Raw genomic sequence first — 23,048 nt, forward strand, 5'->3', positions numbered from 1 at the left:
GTTAGTAAATTATCGTGAAATACATTTAAAAAGTGCCGAATCGCACTGATTCAGGGATATAAGCTACAACTTGTTCATGAAGAAATACTTTCGAGTATGTGTATATTTCCAGTTTATTGTGCTGAAAGCAAGAGAATATGAACACATATTTCACGCATGAGAAGCATATATTTATATTTTTGTCAGTTGTTATTATCACAGGCACTTTCCTTAACACTTAAAATTTTTTTTATAGAGTCTAACGATTCAACCATTCTTAAACTTCACTCAACTTTCTAATGCACGTTTTTTTTTGAAAACGTAATTATGTTTGCTTCAAAACCGGATATTTTGAAAATAGTTGCCGTTTGTGGCTCAGATTTAGCAATAATTGTAGAATTGCTTTCTTCTGTGTTTAGAACTAGTTTTCTTGCTATAGACGATTAATTATCACGTCTGTTTAGTTTTTTTTCTTGAGCTACAGTTGTGGCGGCGTATTTGGTACGTCAAATAATGTACGTCTTACATTCCCTATAGGTTTGCCACGTTCCACATTCACTGATTTGGCTGACGGAAAGTGTAGCGAACAAAACTCTGCTGTGTTGTGTAGATGTACGACATCTTTCTGCAAATGATCAGGTTTTCTGATTTTTACTGGCAAATTTTTATTATTATTAAAGGAAAATGGCATTATTCAGTAAAAATTTGAATGTTACAAGAGAATCGTAAATAAACTGTCCTGTAATATACCCTTTCGTACTTTCCAAGGTCCCAGGGAAACGAAAGAACGACAAACGTGATGTCATTTTTCAGTTATTCCGATTTTTATGGCACTACATAGACTCCCTATTGTAAGAACTATTTTACAAATCAATATAAACGTTAGTATTAGCACTCATCCGATGTGTTCAGAAGTCTAGCTTGCTGGCCGCTTGGTGCACTGCTATCGCCGTGGGTAACAAACACGAGACGAAATACGGCGACTGTTACTTCAAAATGTGGTTCTAGCCGAGAACTATGTTCGGTTGCCATCTCTGGAAACAGCTATGGATTGAAAAAAGGGCTTAAAACCCGAAAGCTGTACATACAAAATGTAGCAATAAAGTTTCGTGAAACAAAGCACTAATGTGTTATACAAACGAAACATGAATGAAATCCTAAACTCAGATTGGAATGTATACCGCAGAGACAGGCTGGACAGTGAAGGGGGAGGCGTGTTTATAGCGATAAGAAGTGCAATAGTATCGAAGGAAATTGACGGAGATCCGAAATGTGAAATAATTTGGGTGAAGGTCACGGTTAAAGCAGGCTCAGACGTGGTAATTGGATGTCTCTATGGGCCCCCTGGCTCAGCAGCTGTTGTGGCTGAGCACCTAAAGGATAATTTGGAAAATATTTCGAGTAGATTTCCCCACCATGTTATAGTTCTGGGTGGAGATTTTAATTTGCCGGATATAGACTGGGAGACTCAAACGTTCATAACGGGTGGCAGGGACAAAGAATCCAGTGAAATTTTTTTAAGTGGTTTATCTGAAAACTGCCTTGAGCAGTTAAACACAGAACCGACTCGTGGCGATAATATATTAGACCTTCTGGTGACAAACAGACCCGAACTATTTCAAACAGTTAACGCAGAACAGGGAATCAGCGATCATAAAGCGGTTACTGCATCGATGATTTCAGCCGTAAATGGAAATATTAAAAAAGGTAGGAAGATTTTTCTGTTTAGCAAAAGCGACAAAAAGCAGATTACAGAGTACCTGACGGCTCAACACGAAAGTTTTGTCTCAAGTACAGATAGTGTTGAGGATCAGTGGACAAAGTTCAAAACCATCGCAAAATATGCGTTAGATGAGTATGTGCCAAGCAAGATCGTAAGAGATGGAAAAGAGCCACCGTGGTACAACAACCGAGTTAGAAAACTGCTGCGGAAGCAAAGGGAACTTCACAGCAAACATAAACATAGCCAAAGCCTTGCAGACAAACAAAAATTACGCGAAGCGAAATGTAGTGTGAGGAGGGCTATGCGAGAGGCGTTCAATGAATTCGAAAGTAAAGTTCTATGTACTGACTTGGCAGAAAATCCTAAGAAATTTTGGTCTTATGTCAAAGCGGTAGGTGGATCAAAACAAAATGTCCAGACACTCTGTGACCAAAATGGTACTGAAACAGAGGATGACAAACTAAAGGCCGAAATACTAAATGTCTTTTTCCAAAGCTGTTTCACAGAGGAAGACTGCACTTTAGTTCCTTCTCTAGATTGTCGCACAGATGACAAAATGGTAGATATCGAAATAGACGACAGAGGGATAGAGAAGCAATTAAAATCGCTCAAAAGAGGGAAGGCCGCTGGACCTGACGGGATACCAGTTCGATTTTATACAGAGTACGCGAAGGAACTTGCCCCCCTTCTTGCAGCGGTGTACCGTAGGTCTCTAGAAGAGCGTAGCGTTCCAAAGGATTGGAAAAGGGCACAGGTCATCCCCGTTTTCAAGAAGGGACGTAGAACAGATGTGCAGAACTATAGACCTATACCTCTAACGTCGATCAGTTGTAGAATTTTGGAACACGTATTATGTTCGAGTATAATGACTTTTCTGGAGACTAGAAATCTACTCTGTAGGAATCAGCATGGGTTTCGAAAAAGACGATCGTGTCAAACCCAGCTCGCGCTATTCGTCCACGAGACTCAGAGAGCCATAGAAACGGGTTCCCGGGTAGATGCCGTGTTTCTTGACTTCCGCAAGGCGTTCGATACAGTCCCCCACAGTCGTTTAATGGACAAAGTAAGAGCATATGGACTATCAGACCAATTGTGTGATTAGATTGAAGAGTTCCTAGATAACAGAACGCAGCATGTCAATGGAGAGAAGTCTTCCGAAGTAAGAGTTATTTCAGGTGTGCCGCAGAGGAGCGTCATAGGACCGTTGCTATTCACAATATACATAAATGACCTTGTGGATGACATCGGAAGTTCACTGAGGCTTTTTGCAGATGATGCAGTGGTGTATCGAGAGGTTGTAACAATGGAAAATTGTACTGAAATGCAGGAGGATCTGCAGCGAATTGACGCACGGTGCAGGGATTGGCAATTGAATCTCAATGTAGACAAGTGTATTGTGCTGCGAATACATAGAAAGATAGATCCCTTATCATTTAGCTACAATATAGCAGGTCAGCAACTGGTAACAGTTAATTCCATAAATTATCTGGGAGTACGCATTAGGAGTGATTTAAAATGGAATGATCATATAAAGTTGATCGTCGGTAAAGCAGATGCCAGACTGAGATTCATTGGAAGAATCCTAAGGAAATGCAATCCGAAAACAAAGGAAGTAGGTTACAGTATGCTTGTTCGCCCACTGCTTGAATACTGCTCAGCAGTGTGGGATCCTTACCAGATAGGATTGATAGAAGAGATAGGGAAGATCCAACGGAGAGCAGCGCGCTTCGTTACAGGATTATTTAGTAACCGCGAAAGATTTACGACGATAGATAAACTCCAGTGGAAGACTCTGTAGGAGAGACGCTCAGTAGCTCGGTACGGGCTTTTGTTAAAGTTTCGAGAACATACCTTCACCGAAGAGTCAAGCAGTATATTGCTCCCTCCTACGTATGTCTCGCGAAGAGACCATGAGCATAAAATGAGAGAGATTAGAGCCCACACATAAGCATACCGACAATCCTTCTCTCCACGAACAATACGAGACTGGAATAGAAGGGAGAACCGATAGATGTACTCAAGGTACCCTCCGCCACACACCGTCAGGTGGCTTGCGGAGTATGGATGTAGATGTAGATGTAGAAACATAATTTTGTCAAAATTTTAGGTAACATTTGAATATCTAGAAGCAGCCGAAATAGTTCGTGTGTCATTGGCTTGACGCCGAATCACCGAGTAGCCTAGCGGTTTGCGCTAAACAAGTCAGTCATTGGTAGCCCTCCCAATCGGTGACGTCAAATGTATTGCGGTTGCGGTTTTCAGGTCCAAAAATAGCAAAGCAGGACTCGGCGTCATATTTTGACGGAAATTTTGCCCTAAAATCCGCACTACCTAATTTAAACAGAAATAGGGTCACCTGCGCATTTTCGGCCAAAATAAAGTAAAAGTTTTTCATAAAATAAAATCAACAATCATCTGTTTTTGTGTGGCAGAAAACCAAGACACACTGAATGACTGCATTATCTCAATAAGACTTATAAAGAAACACCAATAATCTGTATTTACGTATTAATATTTCTCATTTGGACCCACTTTAAAAAGAACTTTATTGTTACTTGAATTCGAAATCTTTATTGGTGTCTTTGTTCTGCGGACATTTATGAAAGTGAACATTCTTTCGACGTTGGTATTACGGCTCGAAATTTGAAAGTAATGATGTGACAATTTCGTAATTTCTAACAGAATTCGTCGTTATGCTGTGATTTGAAATGAGCTGTCCTCTTTACATTTGCCACAAGCTTTTTAAAGACACAGTCAGTTTTTTCTGTACCATTAATTTCGTGCCGTTTTGCTAGCGATGAAAGAATTTACTGCGAAGAAATACATAGGACACAGACATAAAAATCGTATTCGTTGGTATACCTGTATCCCCTTAGGGTATGTATCTTCTTATTCCTCATTATACATATTCCTCGCGCTTACGTCGGTAGCTTTGAACAGGTCTCTGTTGTGAGTTCTGTACTTCATCGCTAGAAAGCCCAACAAAAGGCAGACAAATTAGGAGCAGCCACACACCACCGTAGAAAGTTGCATTTTTCGGATAAGGCCGCATATCTGGAAACCAAACCGCATGCTTCTATTAAACCGCGACTCTGGAAGTAATGCAGAGTACAACTGAGCTTATCGTTCTTGTGAAATACAACTAACTCTTTACTCACACGAAGTGTTGACTGATATTGACAAGGGATTTCAAATTTGAAGATTTTGTTAACCGGGGACATAGAAATGACGGGGAGGCTCCGTTCCCGCCGCAGCCGCAGTGGTCCACAACCCCTATGTTTGCGTGGTAGAGTAACGATGGTGTACGCGTACGTGGAGAACTTGTTTGAGCAGCAATCGCTGACGTAGTATAGCTGAAGCGGAATAAGGGGAACCAGCCCGCATTCGCCGAGGCAGATGGAAAACCGCCTAAAAACCATCCACAGACTGGCCAGCACACTGGACCTCGACACAAGTGCGCCGGGCGGATTCGTGCCGGGGGCCAGGCGTTCCTTCCTGCCCCGGAAAGCTCTGCGTTAGACCACTCGGCTAACCGGGCGGGCTCCACCAGCTCTTACTCTTACGTATTTATGGACAGCGCTGTAGGATTCATGGCGCCAATTCCCTCCAGCACTACTTCAGACATTAGTCGAGTCCATGCCGTGTCATATTGTGGTTCTTCGGCGTGCTGTCAGGGGCGCTAACCGATATTACGGAGGTGTACCAGTTTCTTCTTTTCCCCCCCCCATGAACCATGCACCTTGCCGTTGGTGGGGAGGCTTGCGTGCCTCAACGATACAGATAGCCGTACCGTAGGTGCAACCACAACGGAGGGGTATCTGTTGAGAGGCCAGACAAACATGTGGTTCCTGAAGAGGGGCAGCAGCCTTTTCAGTAGTTGCAGGGGCAACAGTCTTGACGATTGACTGATCTGGCCTTGTAACACTAACCAAAACGGCCTTGCTGTTGTGGTACTGCGAACGGCTGAAAGCAAGGGGAAACTACAGCCGTAATTTTTCCCGAGGGCATGGAACTTTACTGTATGGTTAAATGATGATGGCGTCCTCTTGGGTAAAATATTCCGGAGGTAAAATAGACCCCCATTCGGATCTCCGGGCGGGGACTACTCAGGAGGATGTCGTTATCAGGAGAGAGAAAACTGGCGTTCTACGGATCGGAGCGTGGAATGTCAGATTCCTTAATCGGACAGGTAGGTTAGAAAATTTAAAAAGGGAAATGGATAGGTTGAAGTTAGATATAGTGGGAATTAGTGAAGTTCGGTGGCAGGAGGAACTAGACTTCTAGTCAGGTGAATACAGGATTATAAATACAAAATCAAATAAGGGTATTGCAGGAGTAGGTTTAATAATGAATATAAAAATAGGAGTGCGGGTAAGCTACTACAAACAGCATAGTGAACGTATTATAGTGGCCAAGATAGACACGAAGCTCATGCCTACTACAGTAGCACAAGTTTATATACCAACTAGCTCTGCAGATGACGAAGAAATTGAAGAAATGTATGATGAGATAAAAGAAATTATTCAGGTAGTGAAGGGAGACGAAAATTTAATATTCATGGGTGACTGTAATTCGACAGTAGGCAAAGGGAGAGAAGGAAACATAGTAGGTGAATATGGATTGGGGCTAAGAAATGAAAGAGGAAGCCGTGTGGTAGAATTTTGCACAGAGCATAACTTAACCATAGCTAGCACTTGGTTCAAGAATCATAAAAGAAGGTTATATACATGGAAGAATCCTGGTGACACTAAAAGGTATCAGATAGATTATATAATGGTAAGACAGAGATTTAGGAACCAGGTTTTATATTGTAGGACATTTCCAGGGGCAGATGTGGACTCTGACCACAATCTATTGGCTATGAACTGTACATTAAAACTGAAGAAATTGCAAAAAGGTGGGAATTTAAGGAGATGGGATTTGGATAAACTGACTAAACCAGAGGTTGTACAGAGTTTCAGGGACAGCAATGGGAACAATTGACAGGAATGGGGGAAAGAAATACAGTAGAAGACGAATGTGTAGCTCTGAGGGATAAAGTAGTGAAGGCAGCAGAGGTTCAAGTAGGTAAAAAGACGAGGGATAGTAGAAATCCTTGGGTAACAGAAGATATATTGAATTTAATTGATGAAATGAGAAAATATAAAAATGCAGTAAATGAAGCAGGCAAAAAGGAATACAAACGTCTCAAAAATGAGATCGACAGGAAGTGCAAAATGGCTAAGCAGGCATGGTTAGAAGACAAATGTAAGGATGTAGAGGCTTATCTCAGTAGGGGTAAGATAGATACAGCCTACAGGAAAATTAAAGAAACCTTTGGAGGAAAGAGAGCAATTTGTATGAGTATTAAGAGCTCAGATGGAAACCCAGTTCTAAGCAAAGAGGGGAAAGCAGAAAGGTGGAAAGAATATATAGAGGGTCTATACGAAGGCGATGTACTTGAGGACAATATTATGGAAATGGAAGAGGATGTAGATGAAGATGAAATGGGAGATACGATACTGCCTGAAAAGTTTGACAGAGCACTGAAAGACCTGAGTCGAAACAAGGCCCCGGGAGTAGACAACATTCCATTGGAACTACTGACGGCCTTGGGAGAGCCAGTCCTGACAAAACTCTACCATCTGGTGAGCAAGATGTATGAGACAGGCGAAATACCCTCAGACTTCAAGAAGAATGTAATAATTCCAATCCCAAAGAAATCAGGTGTTGACAGATGTGAAAATTACCGAACTATCAGTTTAATAAGCCACAGCTGCAAAATACTAACACGAATTATTTACAGACGAATGGAAAATCTGGTAGAAGCCGACCTAGGGGAAGATCAGTTTGGATTCCGTAGCAATAATGGAACACGTGAGGCAATACTGACATTACGACTTATCTTAGAAGAAAGATTAAGGAAAGGCAAATCTACGTTTCTAGCATTTGTAGACTTAGAGAAAGCTTTTGCCAAGGTTGACTGGAATACTCTCTTTCAAAGGTGGCAGAGGTAAAATACAGGGAGCGAAAGGCTATTTACAATTTGTACAGAAACCAGATGGCAGTTATAAGAGTCGAGGGGCATGAAAGGGAAGCAGTGGTTGGGAAGGGAGTGAGACAGGGTTGTAGCCTCTCCCCGATGTTATTCAATCTGTATATTGAGCAAGCTGTAAAGGAAACAATAGAAAAATTAGGAGTAGGTATTAAAATCCAGAGAGAAGAAATAAAAATTTTGAGGTACGCTGATGACATTGTAATTCTGTCAGAGACAGCAGAGGACTTGGAAAAGCAGTTGAACGGAATGGACAGTGTCTTGAAAGGAAGATATAAGATCTACATCAACAAAAGCAAAACGAGGATAATGGAATCTAGTCGAATTAAGTCGGGTGATGCTCAGGGAAAGGAAATGAGGCACTTAAAGTAGTAAAGGAGTTTTGCTATTTGGGGAGGAACATAACTGATGATGGTCGAAGTAGAGAGGATATAAAATGTAGATTGGCAATGGCAAGGAAAGCTTTGAAATTTGTTACAATCGAGTATAGGTTTAAGTGTCAGGAAGTCATTTCTGAAAATATTTGTATGGAGTGTAGCCATGTATGGAAGTGAAACATGGACAATAAATAGTTTGGACAAGAAGAGAATAGAAGCTTTCGAATTGTGGTGCTAGAGAAGAATGTTGAAGATTAGGTGGGTAGATCACGTAACTAATGAGGAGGTATTGAATAGGATTGGGGAGAAGAGAAGTTTGTGACACAACTTGACTAGAAGAAGGGATCGGTTGGTAGGACATGTCCTGAGGCATCAAGGGATCACAAATTTAGTATTGGAGGGCAGCGTGGATGGTAAAAATGGTAGAGGGAGACGAAGAGATGAATACACTACGCAGTTTCATAAGGATGTAGGTCGCAGTAGGTACTGGGAGATGAAGGAGCTTCCACAGGATAGATTAATATGGAGAGCTGCATCAAACCAGTCTCTGGACTGAAGGCAACAACAACAACACCAGTTTCTTTGGCTCTTCAACAATTGTCACCCAGTATGACGTCAGCTGCCGCACCACTGTGTAGCACGCCTCGATATACCCCCCCCCCCCCCCCCCCCAAGCCTGTAGTTAGTCGGTCCCTCAGAGGTCGTGGGTTGCTGAAAAAGCGTGCTCAAAAGTAGGCCACGATTTGGTCGATATAAGCGACCAGTGACAACCATTACTACTGAATCTGTCACGTGTACGTCTACATCTACATTTATACTCCGCAAGCCACCCAACGGTGTGTGGCGGAGGGCACTTTACGTGCCACTGTCATTACCTCCCTTTCCTGTTCCAGTCGCGAATGGTGCGCGGGGTGAACCACTGCCGGAAAGCCTCCGTGCGCGCTCGAATCTCTCTAATTTTACATTCGTGATCTCCTCGGGAGGTATAAGTAGGGGAAAGCAATATATTCGATACATCATCCAGAAACGGACCCTCTCGAAACCTGGCGAGCAAGCTACACCGCGATGCAGAGCCCCTTTCTTGCAGAGTCTGCCACTTGAGTTTGCTAAACATCTCCGTAACGCTATGACGCTTACCAAATAACCCTGTGACGAAAGGCGCCACTCTTCTTTGGATCTTCTCTATCTCCTCTGTCAACCCTACCTGGTACGGATCCCACACTGATGAGCAACACTCAAGTATAGGTCGAACGAAGGTTTTGTAAGGGACCTCCTTTGTTGATGGACTACATTTTCTAAGGACTCTCGCAATGAATCTCAACCTGGGACGCGCTTTACCAACAATTAATTTTATATGATCATTCCACTTCAAATCGTTCCGTACGCATACTCCCTGATATTTTACAGAAGTGACTGCATCCAATGTTTGTTCCGCTATCATATAATCATACAATAAAGGATCCTTCTCTCTATGTATTCGCAATACATTACATTTGTCCATGTTAAGGGTCAGTTGCCACTGCCTGCACCAAGTGCCTATCCGCTGCAGATATTCCTGCATTTCGCTGCAACTTTCTAATGCTGCAACTTCTCTGTATACTAGAGCATCATCCGCGAAAAGCCGCATGGAACTTCCGACACTATCTACTAGCTCATTTATGTATATTGAGAAAAGCATAACACTCCCCTGTGGCACGCCAGAGGTTACTTTAACGTCTGTAGACGTCTCTCAATTGAGAACAACACGCTGTGTTCTGTTTGCTCAAAACTCCTAAATCCAACCACACAGCTGGTCTGATATTCCGTAGGCTCTTACTTTGTTTATCAGGCAACAGTGCGGAACTGTATCAAACGCCTTCCGGAATTCAAGGAAAATGGTATCTACCGGGGAGCCTGTATCTAGTATTTTCTGGGTCTCGTCGATGGGCTAAACGATGCACGGTACATAAGGGGAGCGGATATCGTCGCTGCCGCTGCAGTGATAAGGACGCGGCCGTGGGCGTGCTGAAGTCCTGTGCGGGTGGCACGCGGAATCTCGGGACTATCAGCAGGGGGCCATCACGTGGGCACGCCCTCGCTTTCCTCTGCCTGAGATGGCATCGCAGTCGCGCCGTCGCCGCGTAGCCCGGCACCGTGGGACGCCGAGATATGGCCGCAGGGACGGAGCGCAATAAGACGCGAATAAACCAGCGGGCGGCGCGCGCCACACACGTACCGTACCGCACGTCTGTGGGTCGATCCCGGCACGCGGCCTTGGGCAGCCAGCGCCGGAACTACTGTGTAAACACGTCGATACAGCACAGGTCGACCGGCGCAGCGACGTAGACCATCACCACCTAGACTACAGGCCTGCGCGCACACTTGTGACGTCACATACTGATGGCCGGGTGTGTATCGGAACGCTCCTGTTAAGCACTCTGCAGCTATACGAACTTTACAAGTTTTAGAGCTGAGACCGCATAGAGATACTGGTGCTTCTTTCCTCTCCCACATGTCCTTGTAATAGAAGTATGGAAATTCACATCATTGCGAAAAGTAACTGAACAAAGCTCCTCTATGTAAAATTATTTTGACGATTTGCCTTAAATCGCGTTCCTAGGCTTGAATACAAACTGTAATTTTAAATTATGTCTGTTACCTCAGGAGCTACGCTTTCTTGCAGTTAAAAAAATCGGCAATACGCAACATCAAGCAGACGTTATCGCTTTTAAATAAAACAGCTGGAGCTCCTACAGAATTTAAGAATTTCTTTCCCTGGTTATTTTCTTAAATTTTCCTCTCCACTTCAAAATTCGCTCATCTCACACGAAACTCAAATCATTCGAAGAAGTGGAGCACCTCCTGACATAATGTTTAATAAATCAAAAAACCGTAAACATATTTTATTTCCCTGTTTCTCCAGAACTTTAGAACCTTAAACATGGAAAGATTGTTTCTCCTATATCCTTGATTTAAATTCGTGTCACATAGTGCTGTTAATTTAATCATAATGCACTTACCTCGAAATTATGCTTTCTATACTGCTTAATCTGTCGAACACTGAATTCATTAAAGCAATTTTATAAGGTAGTTTACTCAAATTGAAATTATTTCCGAATAGCTGTATATGCAAAACTGAACAAAATCATTCTTTAGCTCTTCCAAATAAATATACTGGAAACTCAATAATCTGGTAGGAATGATAAGGAATACTAAACATTTTCGAGTCACACTAATTAATATGACTACTCTGTGTGACACTAGTTGCAAATATGAGAGACATTTCACAGCCAGCTTCGTGTTAACCTCGCAGTAATGGTCCAGAATTTAGAAACAAATGATACTGGTACATGATACATAACTGCTTTTAAAAACAATTGGTAAATGTGGTGCATTGGAAACAAATAACACGCTACAATTTTTTTGCAATTTACATACCCTTGGATGATGCATAGACACAAATTCCTGTTTGGGAATAGCTGCAGTCCAGCGATTTCTGAACTTCACACGTTGGAAAAAGCGAAACATGTGCACTTCAATGCCTTTTTGGGATTTATAATTTCCCTGGCAAAAAGGGAACGCAGCACTGATATCCCATACTTCGAAGAACTGTAGGCGAGTACAGTATGAAATGTATGTCACTTTCACGTGTCACACACTTTCAACACAACATACACGCCAACAGGACTGCCGACTGAAGATAAGATGGCCAACAGTTTGTGACGTCACGTGCCAATATGGCTGCTGCGCGTAGGCCTTGTATCTAGAAGGCTTTGCGTAGACTCGGTCCGCCTGCGACTTGCCATAAACTGGTCGCGCGACCCTGGGGAGGGTTATCAGGGTCAGCAAGTTACAAAAACCAGACGTACACTGAAGAACCTGCCTAATATCGTGTACGGTCCCCAGGAGCAGGCAGAAGTGCCGGTGCACGACGTGGCATGGTCCCGACTAATGTCTGACGGAGTGCTGGAGCGAATTGACAGCATGAATGCAGCAAGGCTGTCCATACAACGGGGTGGAGATCACTTCTGAACAACACGTTACAAGACATTCCAGATACGCTCAATAACGTTGATATCTAGGGAGTTTGGTGGCCAGCGAAAGTGTTTAAACTCAGAAGGGTGGTCCTAGAGACATTCTGGACCTGTGGCGTGTTGCATTGTCCTGCTGAAAGTGCCCAAATCCGTCGGAATGCACAATGGACGCAGTTGACCAGACAGGATGCTTGCGTAAGTTTCATCTGTCAATCTGGACTATGAGGGATAAAAAAAAATGGCTCTGAGCACTATGGGACTTAACATCTGAGGTAATCAGTCCTCTAGACTTAGAACTACTTAAACCTAACTAACCTAAGGACATCACACACATCCATGCCCGAGGCAGTATTCGAATCTGCGACCGTAGCAGTCGCGCGGTTCCAGACTGAAGCATCTAGAACCGCTCGGCCACTCCGGCTGGCTATCAGGGATCCCCGTCACTTCAACTGCACACGCCTCACACTGTTACAGAGCCTCCACCAACTCGAACAGTCCCCGCTGACATGCAGGGTCCATGAATTCATGAGGTTGTCTCCATACCCATACATGTCCATCCGGTCGGTACACTTTGAAACGAGACTCGTCCGACCAGGCAACATGTTTTCCAGCCATCTACAGTCCACTGTAGGTCTTGACCGTCCAGGGAAGGCGTAAAGCTTTGTGTTGTGCTGTCATCAAGGTTACACGAGTGGGCCTTCGCCTCCGAAATCCCATATCGATGATGTTTTGTAGAACAGTTCGCACGCTGACACTTGTTGATGGCCCAGCATTAACATCTTCAGCAATTTGCGCAAGGTTTGCACATCTGTCACAGCTGAACGATTCTCCTCAGTCGCCGTTGGTCCCATTCTTGCAGGATCTTTTTCCGGCCGCAGCGATGTTGGAGATCTGATTTTTTACCTGATTCCTGATATTCACGGTACACTCGTGAAATGGTAGTAGGGAAAATACCCACTTCATCGCTCCCTCGGAGATGCTGTGACCCATCGCTCGTGCACCGACTGTAACACCACGTTCAACTCACTTAAATCTTGATAACCTGTCATTGTAGCAGCAGCAACCGATCTAACAACTGCGCCAGACACTTGTTGTCTTACATAGGAGTTGCCCACAGCAGCGCCATATTCTGTTTACATATGTCTGTACTGGAATACGCATGCCTGTAGCAGTTTTTTTCGCGCTTGACTATATATATTACTCGACTGTTCATATATAGCGTGGTTCTAGGCGCTTCAGTCTGGAACCGCGTGACCGCTACGGTCGCAGGTTCGAATCCTGCCTCGGGCATGGATGTGTGCGATGTCCTTTGGTTGGTTAGGTTTAAGTAGCTCTAAGTTCTAGGAGACTGATGACCTCAGATGTTAAGTCCCGTAGTGCTCAGAGCCATATATAGCGCGTTTCAGAAGTGATGGTAAATATTCAGAGATGTGATAGGAATGATCATTCGAAACAAGTGATGCAAAAATGGGCTCCAAAACGCGTATCTTAAGAGCTACGACCAATTCCTTATCTTCGATACTGTGAAACATATCTTACCTACCGCAAGCTCTTTGTTTTCCGTATTTTGGTAAGTGCTAGTACGCACCAAAGCAATTAAAAATGTCCCGCAAACATGTGCTCTAAAAATGTATACCTTCAAAGGTATGAGCACTTGTTCATCTTTGCTGTGCTCATAACTTTTAAGGTATATATTTTAGAGCGTATGTTTACTGGACAATTTTTTCTTGTTTCAGTCCATACTACCACTCACCAAAATACGGAAAGCAAACAGCTTGCAGCAGAAGAGATTTGTTTTCCCACTATAAAATATTAACAAGTGCTCATAGCTGTCGAGGTATGCGTTTTAGAACTCATATTTACTAGACTTTTTTGAGTCGAATGATCATTCCTGTCACATCACTGAATATCGACTATCACTTCTGGAACACCCTGTATATACACGTGTCTATTCGAATGCATGGCTGTGTCTAAGTTTCTAAGCAATCTGTGAAAAACTTTCGGATACTTCGCTGTACACACGAGCGTTTAGGTGAGATATTTAGGAGAAGATAAACCAAGTTTCATTATTTTAAATGAAACATCAGCCATTTATTTCATTCACAGCTACGGATAAATGATTTTCGCAAAATGTGTTAAAAAAGTAGTTGAGCTGTCCCTCCACGGTGAGCCACGACGCTCTAACCCATATCCGCGTTTAGCAAATCCGCCTTTTCCAGCAATCCTTTTTTTTTACTACTAGCACCAATTTTATATTCGCTCCACTTTGTCAATCGATAGTTATCTTCTTGTCCAGACAGCAAAACTCTCCGATACCTAATCGAATTAGCTGGCCGGTGTGGCCGGGCGGTTCTAGGCGCTTCAGTCCGGAGCCGCGCGAGTTCTGAGGTCATCAGTTCTAGGGGACTGATGACCTCAGATGTTCAGTCCCATATTGCTCAGAGCCATTTGAACCATTTTGAACCTAATCCAATTCAGTCACCATCATCTCATTTAATTCGACCATTACTCTAATTTTACTTTTTTAGACATTATAAACTCCATTCAACTGCCTTTTTCGTCTCTGACAGAATTAAAGTGACAATGGGAAAGCCCGAGCTTTCTGTTTCTTCTTTCTGAAATTTTCATTCTTTTCCCAAACTTTACAAGATGACTTATATATATATATATACACACACACACACACACAGAAGCTCTTTACATAAACACATACATAACAAATGATAAGAAAAGAAACTGGGCAACTTGGCAGCAGTTACAAAAACAAATAACACTCTAACACCGAATTTGACAGAAGTAAAGATTTTTTTCTGTCATCAGTCTTCTGATTACTTTGACGCGGCCCGCCACGAGTTCCCCTCTTCATCTCAGAGTAGCAAGAGTAGCACTTGCTCACTAGATGGTAGAGTTCTACATCTACATCTACATCCATACTCCGCAAGCCACCTGACGGTGTGTGGCGGAGGGTACCTTGAGTACCTGTATCGGTTCTCCCTTCTATTCCAGTCTCGTATTTGTCCGTGGAAAGAAAGATTGTCGGTATGCCTCTGTGTGGGCTCTAATCTCTCTGATTTTATCCTCATGGTCTCTTCGCGAGATATACGTAGGAGGGAGCAATATACTGCTTGACTCTTCGGTGAAGGTATGTTCTCGAAACCTCAACAAAAGCCCGTACCGAGCTACTGAGCGTCTCTCTTGCAGAGTCTTCCGCTGGAGTTTATCTATCATCTCCGTAACGCTTTCGCGATTACTAAATGATCCTGTAACGAAGCGCGCTGCTCTCCGTTGGATCTTCTCTATTTCCTCTATCAACCCCATCTGGTACGGATCCCACACCAGTGGGCAGTATTCAAGCAGTGGGCGAACAAGTGTACTGTAACCTACTTCCTTTGTTTTCGGACTGCATTTCCTTAGGTTTCTTCCAATGAATCTCAGTCTGGCATCTGCTCTACCGACGATTAATTTTACGTGGTCATTCCATTTTAGATCACTCCTAATGCCTACACCCTGATAATTTATGGAATTAAGTGCTTCCAGTCGCTGACCTGCTATATTGTAGATAAATGATAAAGGACCTTTCTTTCTATGTATTCGCAGCACATTACACTTGTCTACATTGAGATTCAATTGCAATTCCCTGCACCATGCGTCAATTCGTTGCAGATCCTCCTGCATTTCAATACAATTTTCCATTGTTACAACCTCTCGATACACCACAGCATCATCCGAAAAAAGCCTCAGTGAACTTCCGATGTTATACACAAGTAGTACTTGCAACTTACGTCCTCAATCATTTGCTGGATGTATTCCAATCTCTGTCTTCCTCTACAGTATCTGCCCTCTACAGCTCCATCTAGTACCATGGAAGTGATTCCCTCATCTGTTAACAGATGTCCTATCATGCTGTCCCTTCTCCATGTCACTGTTTCCACATATTTCTTTCCTCTCACATTCTCCACAGAACCCCCTCTTCCTCACCTAATCACTGCACCTAATTTTCCACAATCGTCTGCAGCACCACATCTGAAATGGTTCGATTCTATTCTGTTTCGGTTTTCCCACAGTCCGTCTTTCACTACCGTACTATGTTGTGCTCCAAACGTACATTCTCAGAAATGTGTTCCTGAACTTATGGCCTATATTTGATACTAGTAGACTTCCCTTGGCCAGGAATGCTCTTATTGCCAGTTCTAGTCTGCTTTTGATGTCCTCTTTGCTCCGTCCATCTCTCTTTATTTCGCTAGCTGAGTAGCAGAATTCCTTAACTTCATGTACTCTGTGGCCATCAATCGTGAGGTTAAGTTTCTCGCTGTTCTCATTTCTGCTACCCCACATTACTTTCCTCTTTCTTCGATTTACTCTCAGTCCATATTCTATACTCATTGGACTGTTCATTCCATTCAGCAGATCATGTAGTTCTTCTTCACTTTCAGTCAGGATGTCAATGTCATCTGAGAATTATGTCATTGATATCTTCCTCAGAGTTGAAGTTATGTTACGAAATTACAGCGGATTCACGAAAAGTTCACACTTTAAACGATTTTCCACATGCTGGGAAAACTCTATGAATTTCATTTACATCTACATCTACGTGATTACTCTGCTTTTCACAATAAAGTGCCTGGCAGAGGGTTCAATGAACCACATTCATGCTGTCTCTCTACCGTTCCACTCTCGAACGACTCGCGGGAAAAACAAGCACTTAAATTTTTCTGTGCGAGCCCTGGTTTTTCTTATTTTATCGTGATGATCATTTCTCCCTATGTAGCTGGGTTCCAACAGAATGTTTTCGCAATCGGAGGAGAAAACTGGTGATTGAAATTTCATGAGAAGATCCCGTCGCAACGGAAAACGCCTTTGTTTTAATGGTTGCCATTCCAATTCATGTATCATGCCTGTGACAGTATGTCCCCTATTTCGCGATAATACAAAACGAGCTGCCCTTCTTTGAACTTTTTCGACGTCAGCCGTCAATCCCACCTGATGCGGATCCCACACCGCACAGCAGTACTCCAGAATAGGGCGGACAAGCGTGGTGTAAGCAGTCTCTTTAGTAGACCTGTTCCACCTTCTAAGAGTTCTGCCAATCAATCGCAGTCTTTGGTTTGCTCTACTCACAATATTATCTACGTGATCGTTGCAATTTAGGTTATTTGTAAGTGTAATCCCTAAGTATTTAGTTGAATTTACAGCCCTCAGATTTGTGTGACTTATCGCATAATCGAAATTTAGCTGATTTCTTTTAGTACTCATGTGAATAACTTCACACTTTTCCTTATTCAGAGTTATTGGCACTTTTCGCACCATACAGATACCTTATCTAAATCATTTTGCAAGTCGTTTTGATCATCTGATGACTTTACAAGACGGTAAATGACAGCATCATCTGCAAACGATCTAAGACGGCTACTGAGATTGTCTCCTATGTCGTTAATATAGATCAGGAACAATAGAGAGCCTACAACACTTCCTTGGGGAACGCTGGATATTACTTCTGTTTTACTCGATGACTTTCCGTCTGTTACTACGAACTGTGACCTTTCTGACAGGAAGTAACGAATCCAGTCGCACAACGTAGGCACGCACTTTGGTTAGAAGACGCTCGTGAGGAACGATGTCGAAAGACTTCTGGAAATCTAAAAATATGGAATCAATTTGACATCCCCTGTCGATAGCACTTACTACTTCATGAGTATAAAGAGCTGGTTGTATTTCACAAGAACGATATTTTCTGATACCGTTCCGACTATGTGTCAATAAATAGTTTTCTTCGAGGTACTTCATAATGTTCGAATACAGTATATGTTCCAAAACCCTACTGCAAATCGACGTTAGTGATATAGGCCTGTAATTCAGCGGATTACTCCGACTTCCCCTTTTGGGTGTTGGTGTTCAATGGTTCAATGGCTCTGAGCACTATGGGACTCAACTGCTGAGGTCATTAGTCCCCTAGAACTTAGAACTAGTTAAACCTAACTAACCCAAGGACATCACAAACATCCATGCCCGAGTCAGGATTCGAACCTGCGACCGTAGCGGTCTCGCGGTTCCAGACTGCAGCGCCTTTAACCGCACGGCCACTTCGGCCGGCTGTTGGTGTTACTTGAGCAATTCTGCAGTCTTTAGGTACGGACCGTCCTGTGAGCGAGTGGTTGTATATAATTGCTAAATATAAATCAAATAATGAAGTAGAAGTTTTACTGCGATTACTTCTTCATTTCATTATGAAATTGTTACATGGGTTGTTTAAAACGTGAAAAACAGTACGTGGAAATGAAAAGTCGTGTAATATTCCAGCGCTCTCAAAGAAGAAGCCGTGTTAAAAAGTCAAAACGTGTCTCGGTGTATCCGAATCAAAAACAAACTTCATGTCCAGCATGGAAAAATACTTAGTGTATTTTTTAGCTAAAATGCGCAGTCTTTGGTTGAACGACGGAGAACTTTTTGTAGTACCCTCCATCTGCAGCGAGCGCCTTGCAACGTGTCGCGATTGGCTTCCGAGAAGTGGTGTGCCTGAAGGCCTGAAGCTACCTCGAAGGCAACACTACGCGGAATGTCCGGGGGGGGCGTGGCGACCGAACTGAAATGTTTCGCTGAAACAGTGGGCGGGCTGAAAAACTGCCGGCTTCTCGGAGGTCACTTTCCTCCTCTGGAATCTCTTTACCACTACCAAAGCAAACCCGCTAAGTGAATTACTCTGAAGAGCTAAAGAAACTGGTATATCTGCCTAATATCGTGTAGGGACCACGCGAGCACGCAGTAGTGTCGCTGCACGACGTGGCATGGACTCGAATAATGTCTGAAGTACTGCTGGAGGGAATTGGCATCATGAATCCTCCAAGGCTGTCTATAAATAAGAGTACCAGGAGGTGGAGATCTATTCTCAACAGTTTTTTTTTTTTTTTTTTTGGTCATCAGTCTACTGACTGGTTTGATGCGGCCCGCCACAAATTCCTTTCCTGTGCTAACCTCTTCATCTCAGAGTAGCACTTGCAACCTACGTCCTCAATTATTTGCTTGACGTATTCCAATCTCTGTCTTCCTCTACAGTTTTTGCCCTCTACAGCTCCCTCTAGTACCATGGAAGTCATTCCCTCATGTCTTAGCAGATGTCCTATCATCCTGTCCCTTCTCCTTATCAGTGTTTTCCACATATTCCTCTCCGATTCTGCGTAGAACCTCCTCATTCCTTACCTTATCGGTCCACCTAATTTTCAACATTCGTCTTTAGCACCACATCTCAAATGCTTCGATTCTCTTCTGTTCCGGTTTTCCCACAGTCCATGTTTCACTACCATACAATGCTGTACTCCAGACGTACATCCTCAGAAATTTCTTCCTCAAATTAAGGCCGGTATTTGATATTAGTATACTTCTCTTCGCCAGAAATGCCTTTTTTGCCACAGCGAGTCTGCTTTTGATGTCCTCCTTGCTCCGTCCGTCATTGGTTATTTTACTGCCTAGGTAACAGAATTCCTTAACTTCATTGACTTCGTGACCATGAATCCTGATGTTAAGTTTCTCGCTGTTCTCATTTCTACTACTTCTCATTACCTTCGTCTTTCTCCGATTTACTCTCAAACCATACTGTGTACTCATTAGACTGTTCATTCCGTTCAGCAGATCATTTAATTCTTCTTCGCTTTCACTCAGGATAGCAATGCCATCAGCGAATCGTATCATTGATATTCTTTCACCTTGTATTTTAATTCCACTCCTGAACCTTTCTTTTATTTCCATCATTGCTTCCTCGATGAACAGATTGAAGGGTAGGGGCGAAAGGCTACAGCCTTGTCTTACACCCTTCTTAATACGAGCACTTCGTTCTTGATCGTCCACTCTTATTATTCCCTCATGGTTGTTGTACATATTGTATATAACCCGTCTCTCCCTATAGCTTACCCCTACTTTTTTCAGAATATCGAACAGCTTGCACCATTTTATATTGTCGAACGCTTTTTCCGGGTCAACAAATCCTATGAAAGTGTCTTCATTTTTCTTTAGCCTTGCTTCCATTATTAGCCGTAACGTCAGAATTGCCTCTCTCGTCCCTTTACTTTTCCTAAAGCCAAACTGATCGTCACCTAGCGCATTCTCAATTTTCTTTTCCAATCTTCTGTATAATATTCTTGTAAGCAGCTTCGATGCATGAGCTGTTAAGCTGATTGTGCGGTAATTCTCGCACTTGTCAGCTCTTGCCGTCTTCGGAATTGTGTGGATGATGCCTTTCCGGAAGTCAGATGGTATATCGCCAGACTCATATATTATACAGACCAACGTGAATAGTCGTTTTGTTGCTACTTCCCCCAATGATTTTAGTACGTTGCAAGAAATTCAATATGTGCTCAATGATATTCATGTCTTGGGAGTTTGATGGCCAGCGGAAGTGTTTAAACTCAGAAAAGTGTTCCTGGAGCGACTCTGCATCAATTCTGGAGGTGTGGGATGTCGCATTGTCCTGCTGGAATCGCCCAAGTCCGTGTGAATGCGCAATGGACATGAGTGGATGCAGATCAGACAGGATGCTTATGTTCGTGTCACCTGTCAGAGTCGTACCTAGACCTATCAGGGGTCCCATATCACACCAACTGCACTCGCCCCACACCATTAAGGCTGCGTTCACACTGCCGGCCGGGCCGAGCCGAGCCTGGCCGGGCCGCCGCCCGCTTCGATATCAAACACATGGTTTTGAATTGCGGTGTTCACACTGGCGGCCGGGCCGCGCCGACACGGCGTGAGCCTCCCGGAGCCGAGCCGACGACATTCCGAGTGTTTAATATTGCCGGCGCGAGCCCACCGCAGGCGCGAGCCTGTGGAGCAGCACTACAGCTTCTGCAGTACACGCGTCACACGTCTCCCTTCTGCTGGCATCACAAGTGTGACTGCACACGTCTTTTATTTTAAGATGTTACCTCACATTTCACAATCAGTGACGAAAAATTACGTTTATTATAATGATACATGAGAAATTACTTTTATTTCCTTTATTTACTCTACCGTATTTACATTTAAATTTGTGTTCTGATTCGAAATTTTGTCTTGAATATTCTGCAGCACATACTAAAATGTATAATGATTCATTCTGTAATATGAACAAAATTTTTCAGGATAGTTTTTAAGTTCTTCATGTAAAGAAAAAAACTCTCCTAAATGTCTGTCGCTATTTATGGGATGAATCCATAACCTCCTAGTTCTTCTGTACTTCAAAACTCGACGAGCTACAGCAGATTCAAAACAATACGAATAAAAGAGTGAAGACATTGTTCTACAGGACAGCACAGACTAGCTAAAGGCGAGCAGCTGTTGGCTGCAGCTGCGTTTTCTACTGACTTGCTTGTCAGCTGTCGAAGGGTGGGGATTTTTTAAAATTTATTTATTTGGCCTCCGGCAGCTGACATCCATTTAGCCAAAGAGTGGGTATTACCTTGACAGTGCAGAGCAGCCCGCCAAGGAAGGAAAAAAAACAATGAAGAACAATGAAACGCACATCTGTGTCGATGTACAGTAGTTTCATTAACTCTCCATTATTTTTTCTGTCAAAGTAGACAACGAGACTACAGAATTGCGCTTCAGTATCTGCAGTAAACGTATCACAAATCTCCAGTTTGTTTTTGTGATTAGTTTTACACCACTGATCACTAGTAATTAGTTTTTTTCTGTCCTGCATTATATGACTACATTACACCAAGCTGTAACCGCTCGAACTCCGTGGCTTGCGGACGCGGCACTGACGCCACTGAATATCTCGCATTACTTGTGACCAGAGACAGATATCAGTGTCATTATCATTTCAAAAACTTTTTGGTACTTTTAGCTACATTTCATTCGCAACAATGTATGGTCTAAAACGGATCTAACAGTAAGCTACCCGCTACATAACTTTTTCACTACAAGATTTGTAAATCAAGTGCACAACATTGACAAAGAGCATCATTTCACAATGACTGTTAAGAAATATGAAAAGATAAATGATTCAATACGAAGCTAAGATGTTACACTAGCACGTGTACAAAAATCAGATTTTTTAGCCGCATACTTTTTTCAAAATCGGTTGGGAAGCGTTACGAAACTAAGAAATCACGCGAAACGAAAAGTAGACTTTTTCTTTTTTCACGACGTAGGTAACGCTTTTAAGGAAAAAATGAGTTCATAAAACGATGTGGCGCAGTCTTATATACCGCTAAGAATTTTTAGAACATGAAAATCGGAGAAGTGGATTTTCCCCCATTTCGCCGACCCGGCTCGGCGCGGCGCGCAGTGTGAATGCACTACACGTCGGCCTGAGCTGGATAGGCACGAGCCGAGCCAGTACGCGTCAGCCCGGCCCGGCCCGGCCGGCAGTGTGAACGCAGCCTTATAGTGCCTCTACCAGCCTGAACTGCCACCTGCTTACAAGCAGGGTCCAAGGATTCATACGGTTGTTTCCATACCCTTACTCTACCAGCTTCAACGGTCCCCTGCTGACATGAGGGTTCATGTATTCATGTGATTGTCTCCATACCCTTAGACGTCCATCCACTGAATACAAATCGAAACGAGACCCGTCCGACCAGGCAACATGTCTGCAGTAACAGTCCAATGTCAGTGTTGATGGGCCCAAGCGAGGCGTAAAGCTTTGTGTTGTGCAGTTATCGAGGGTACACGAGTGGGCCTTCGCCTCCGAAAGCCCAAATCGGTGATGTTTCGTTGAATAGTTCGACACTTGTTGATAGCCCAGCACTGAAATCTGCAGCAATTTGCGGAGGGGGGGGGGGGGTGCACACCTGTCACATTGATCGATTATCTTCAGTCGGCATTGGTCCTGTCCTTGCAGGATGTTTTTCCAGCAGCGATGTCGGAGATTTGATGTTTTACCGGATTCCTGATTTTCACGGCACACTCGTAAAATGGTCGTATGGGATAATTCTCACTTCACTGCCACC

At 43.3% G+C, this 23,048-nt stretch overlaps 1 protein-coding gene across 1 annotated transcript in view; it reads right to left on the bottom strand.

Moving 5' to 3' along the window:
- Positions 1–23,048, bottom strand: part of LOC124552278 (adenylate cyclase, terminal-differentiation specific-like) — a 94,840-nt gene that overhangs the window by 43,134 nt on the left and 28,658 nt on the right. The window contains exon 2 of the mRNA XM_047126556.1: positions 10,108–10,386. Within this exon, the coding sequence (XP_046982512.1) occupies positions 10,108–10,386 (279 nt within the window). The remainder of the gene's footprint in view (positions 1–10,107; positions 10,387–23,048) is intronic.

This window comes from Schistocerca americana, chromosome 10 (assembly GCF_021461395.2).
Source record: "Schistocerca americana isolate TAMUIC-IGC-003095 chromosome 10, iqSchAmer2.1, whole genome shotgun sequence".
Classification (NCBI taxonomy): Eukaryota; Metazoa; Arthropoda; class Insecta; order Orthoptera; family Acrididae; genus Schistocerca; species Schistocerca americana.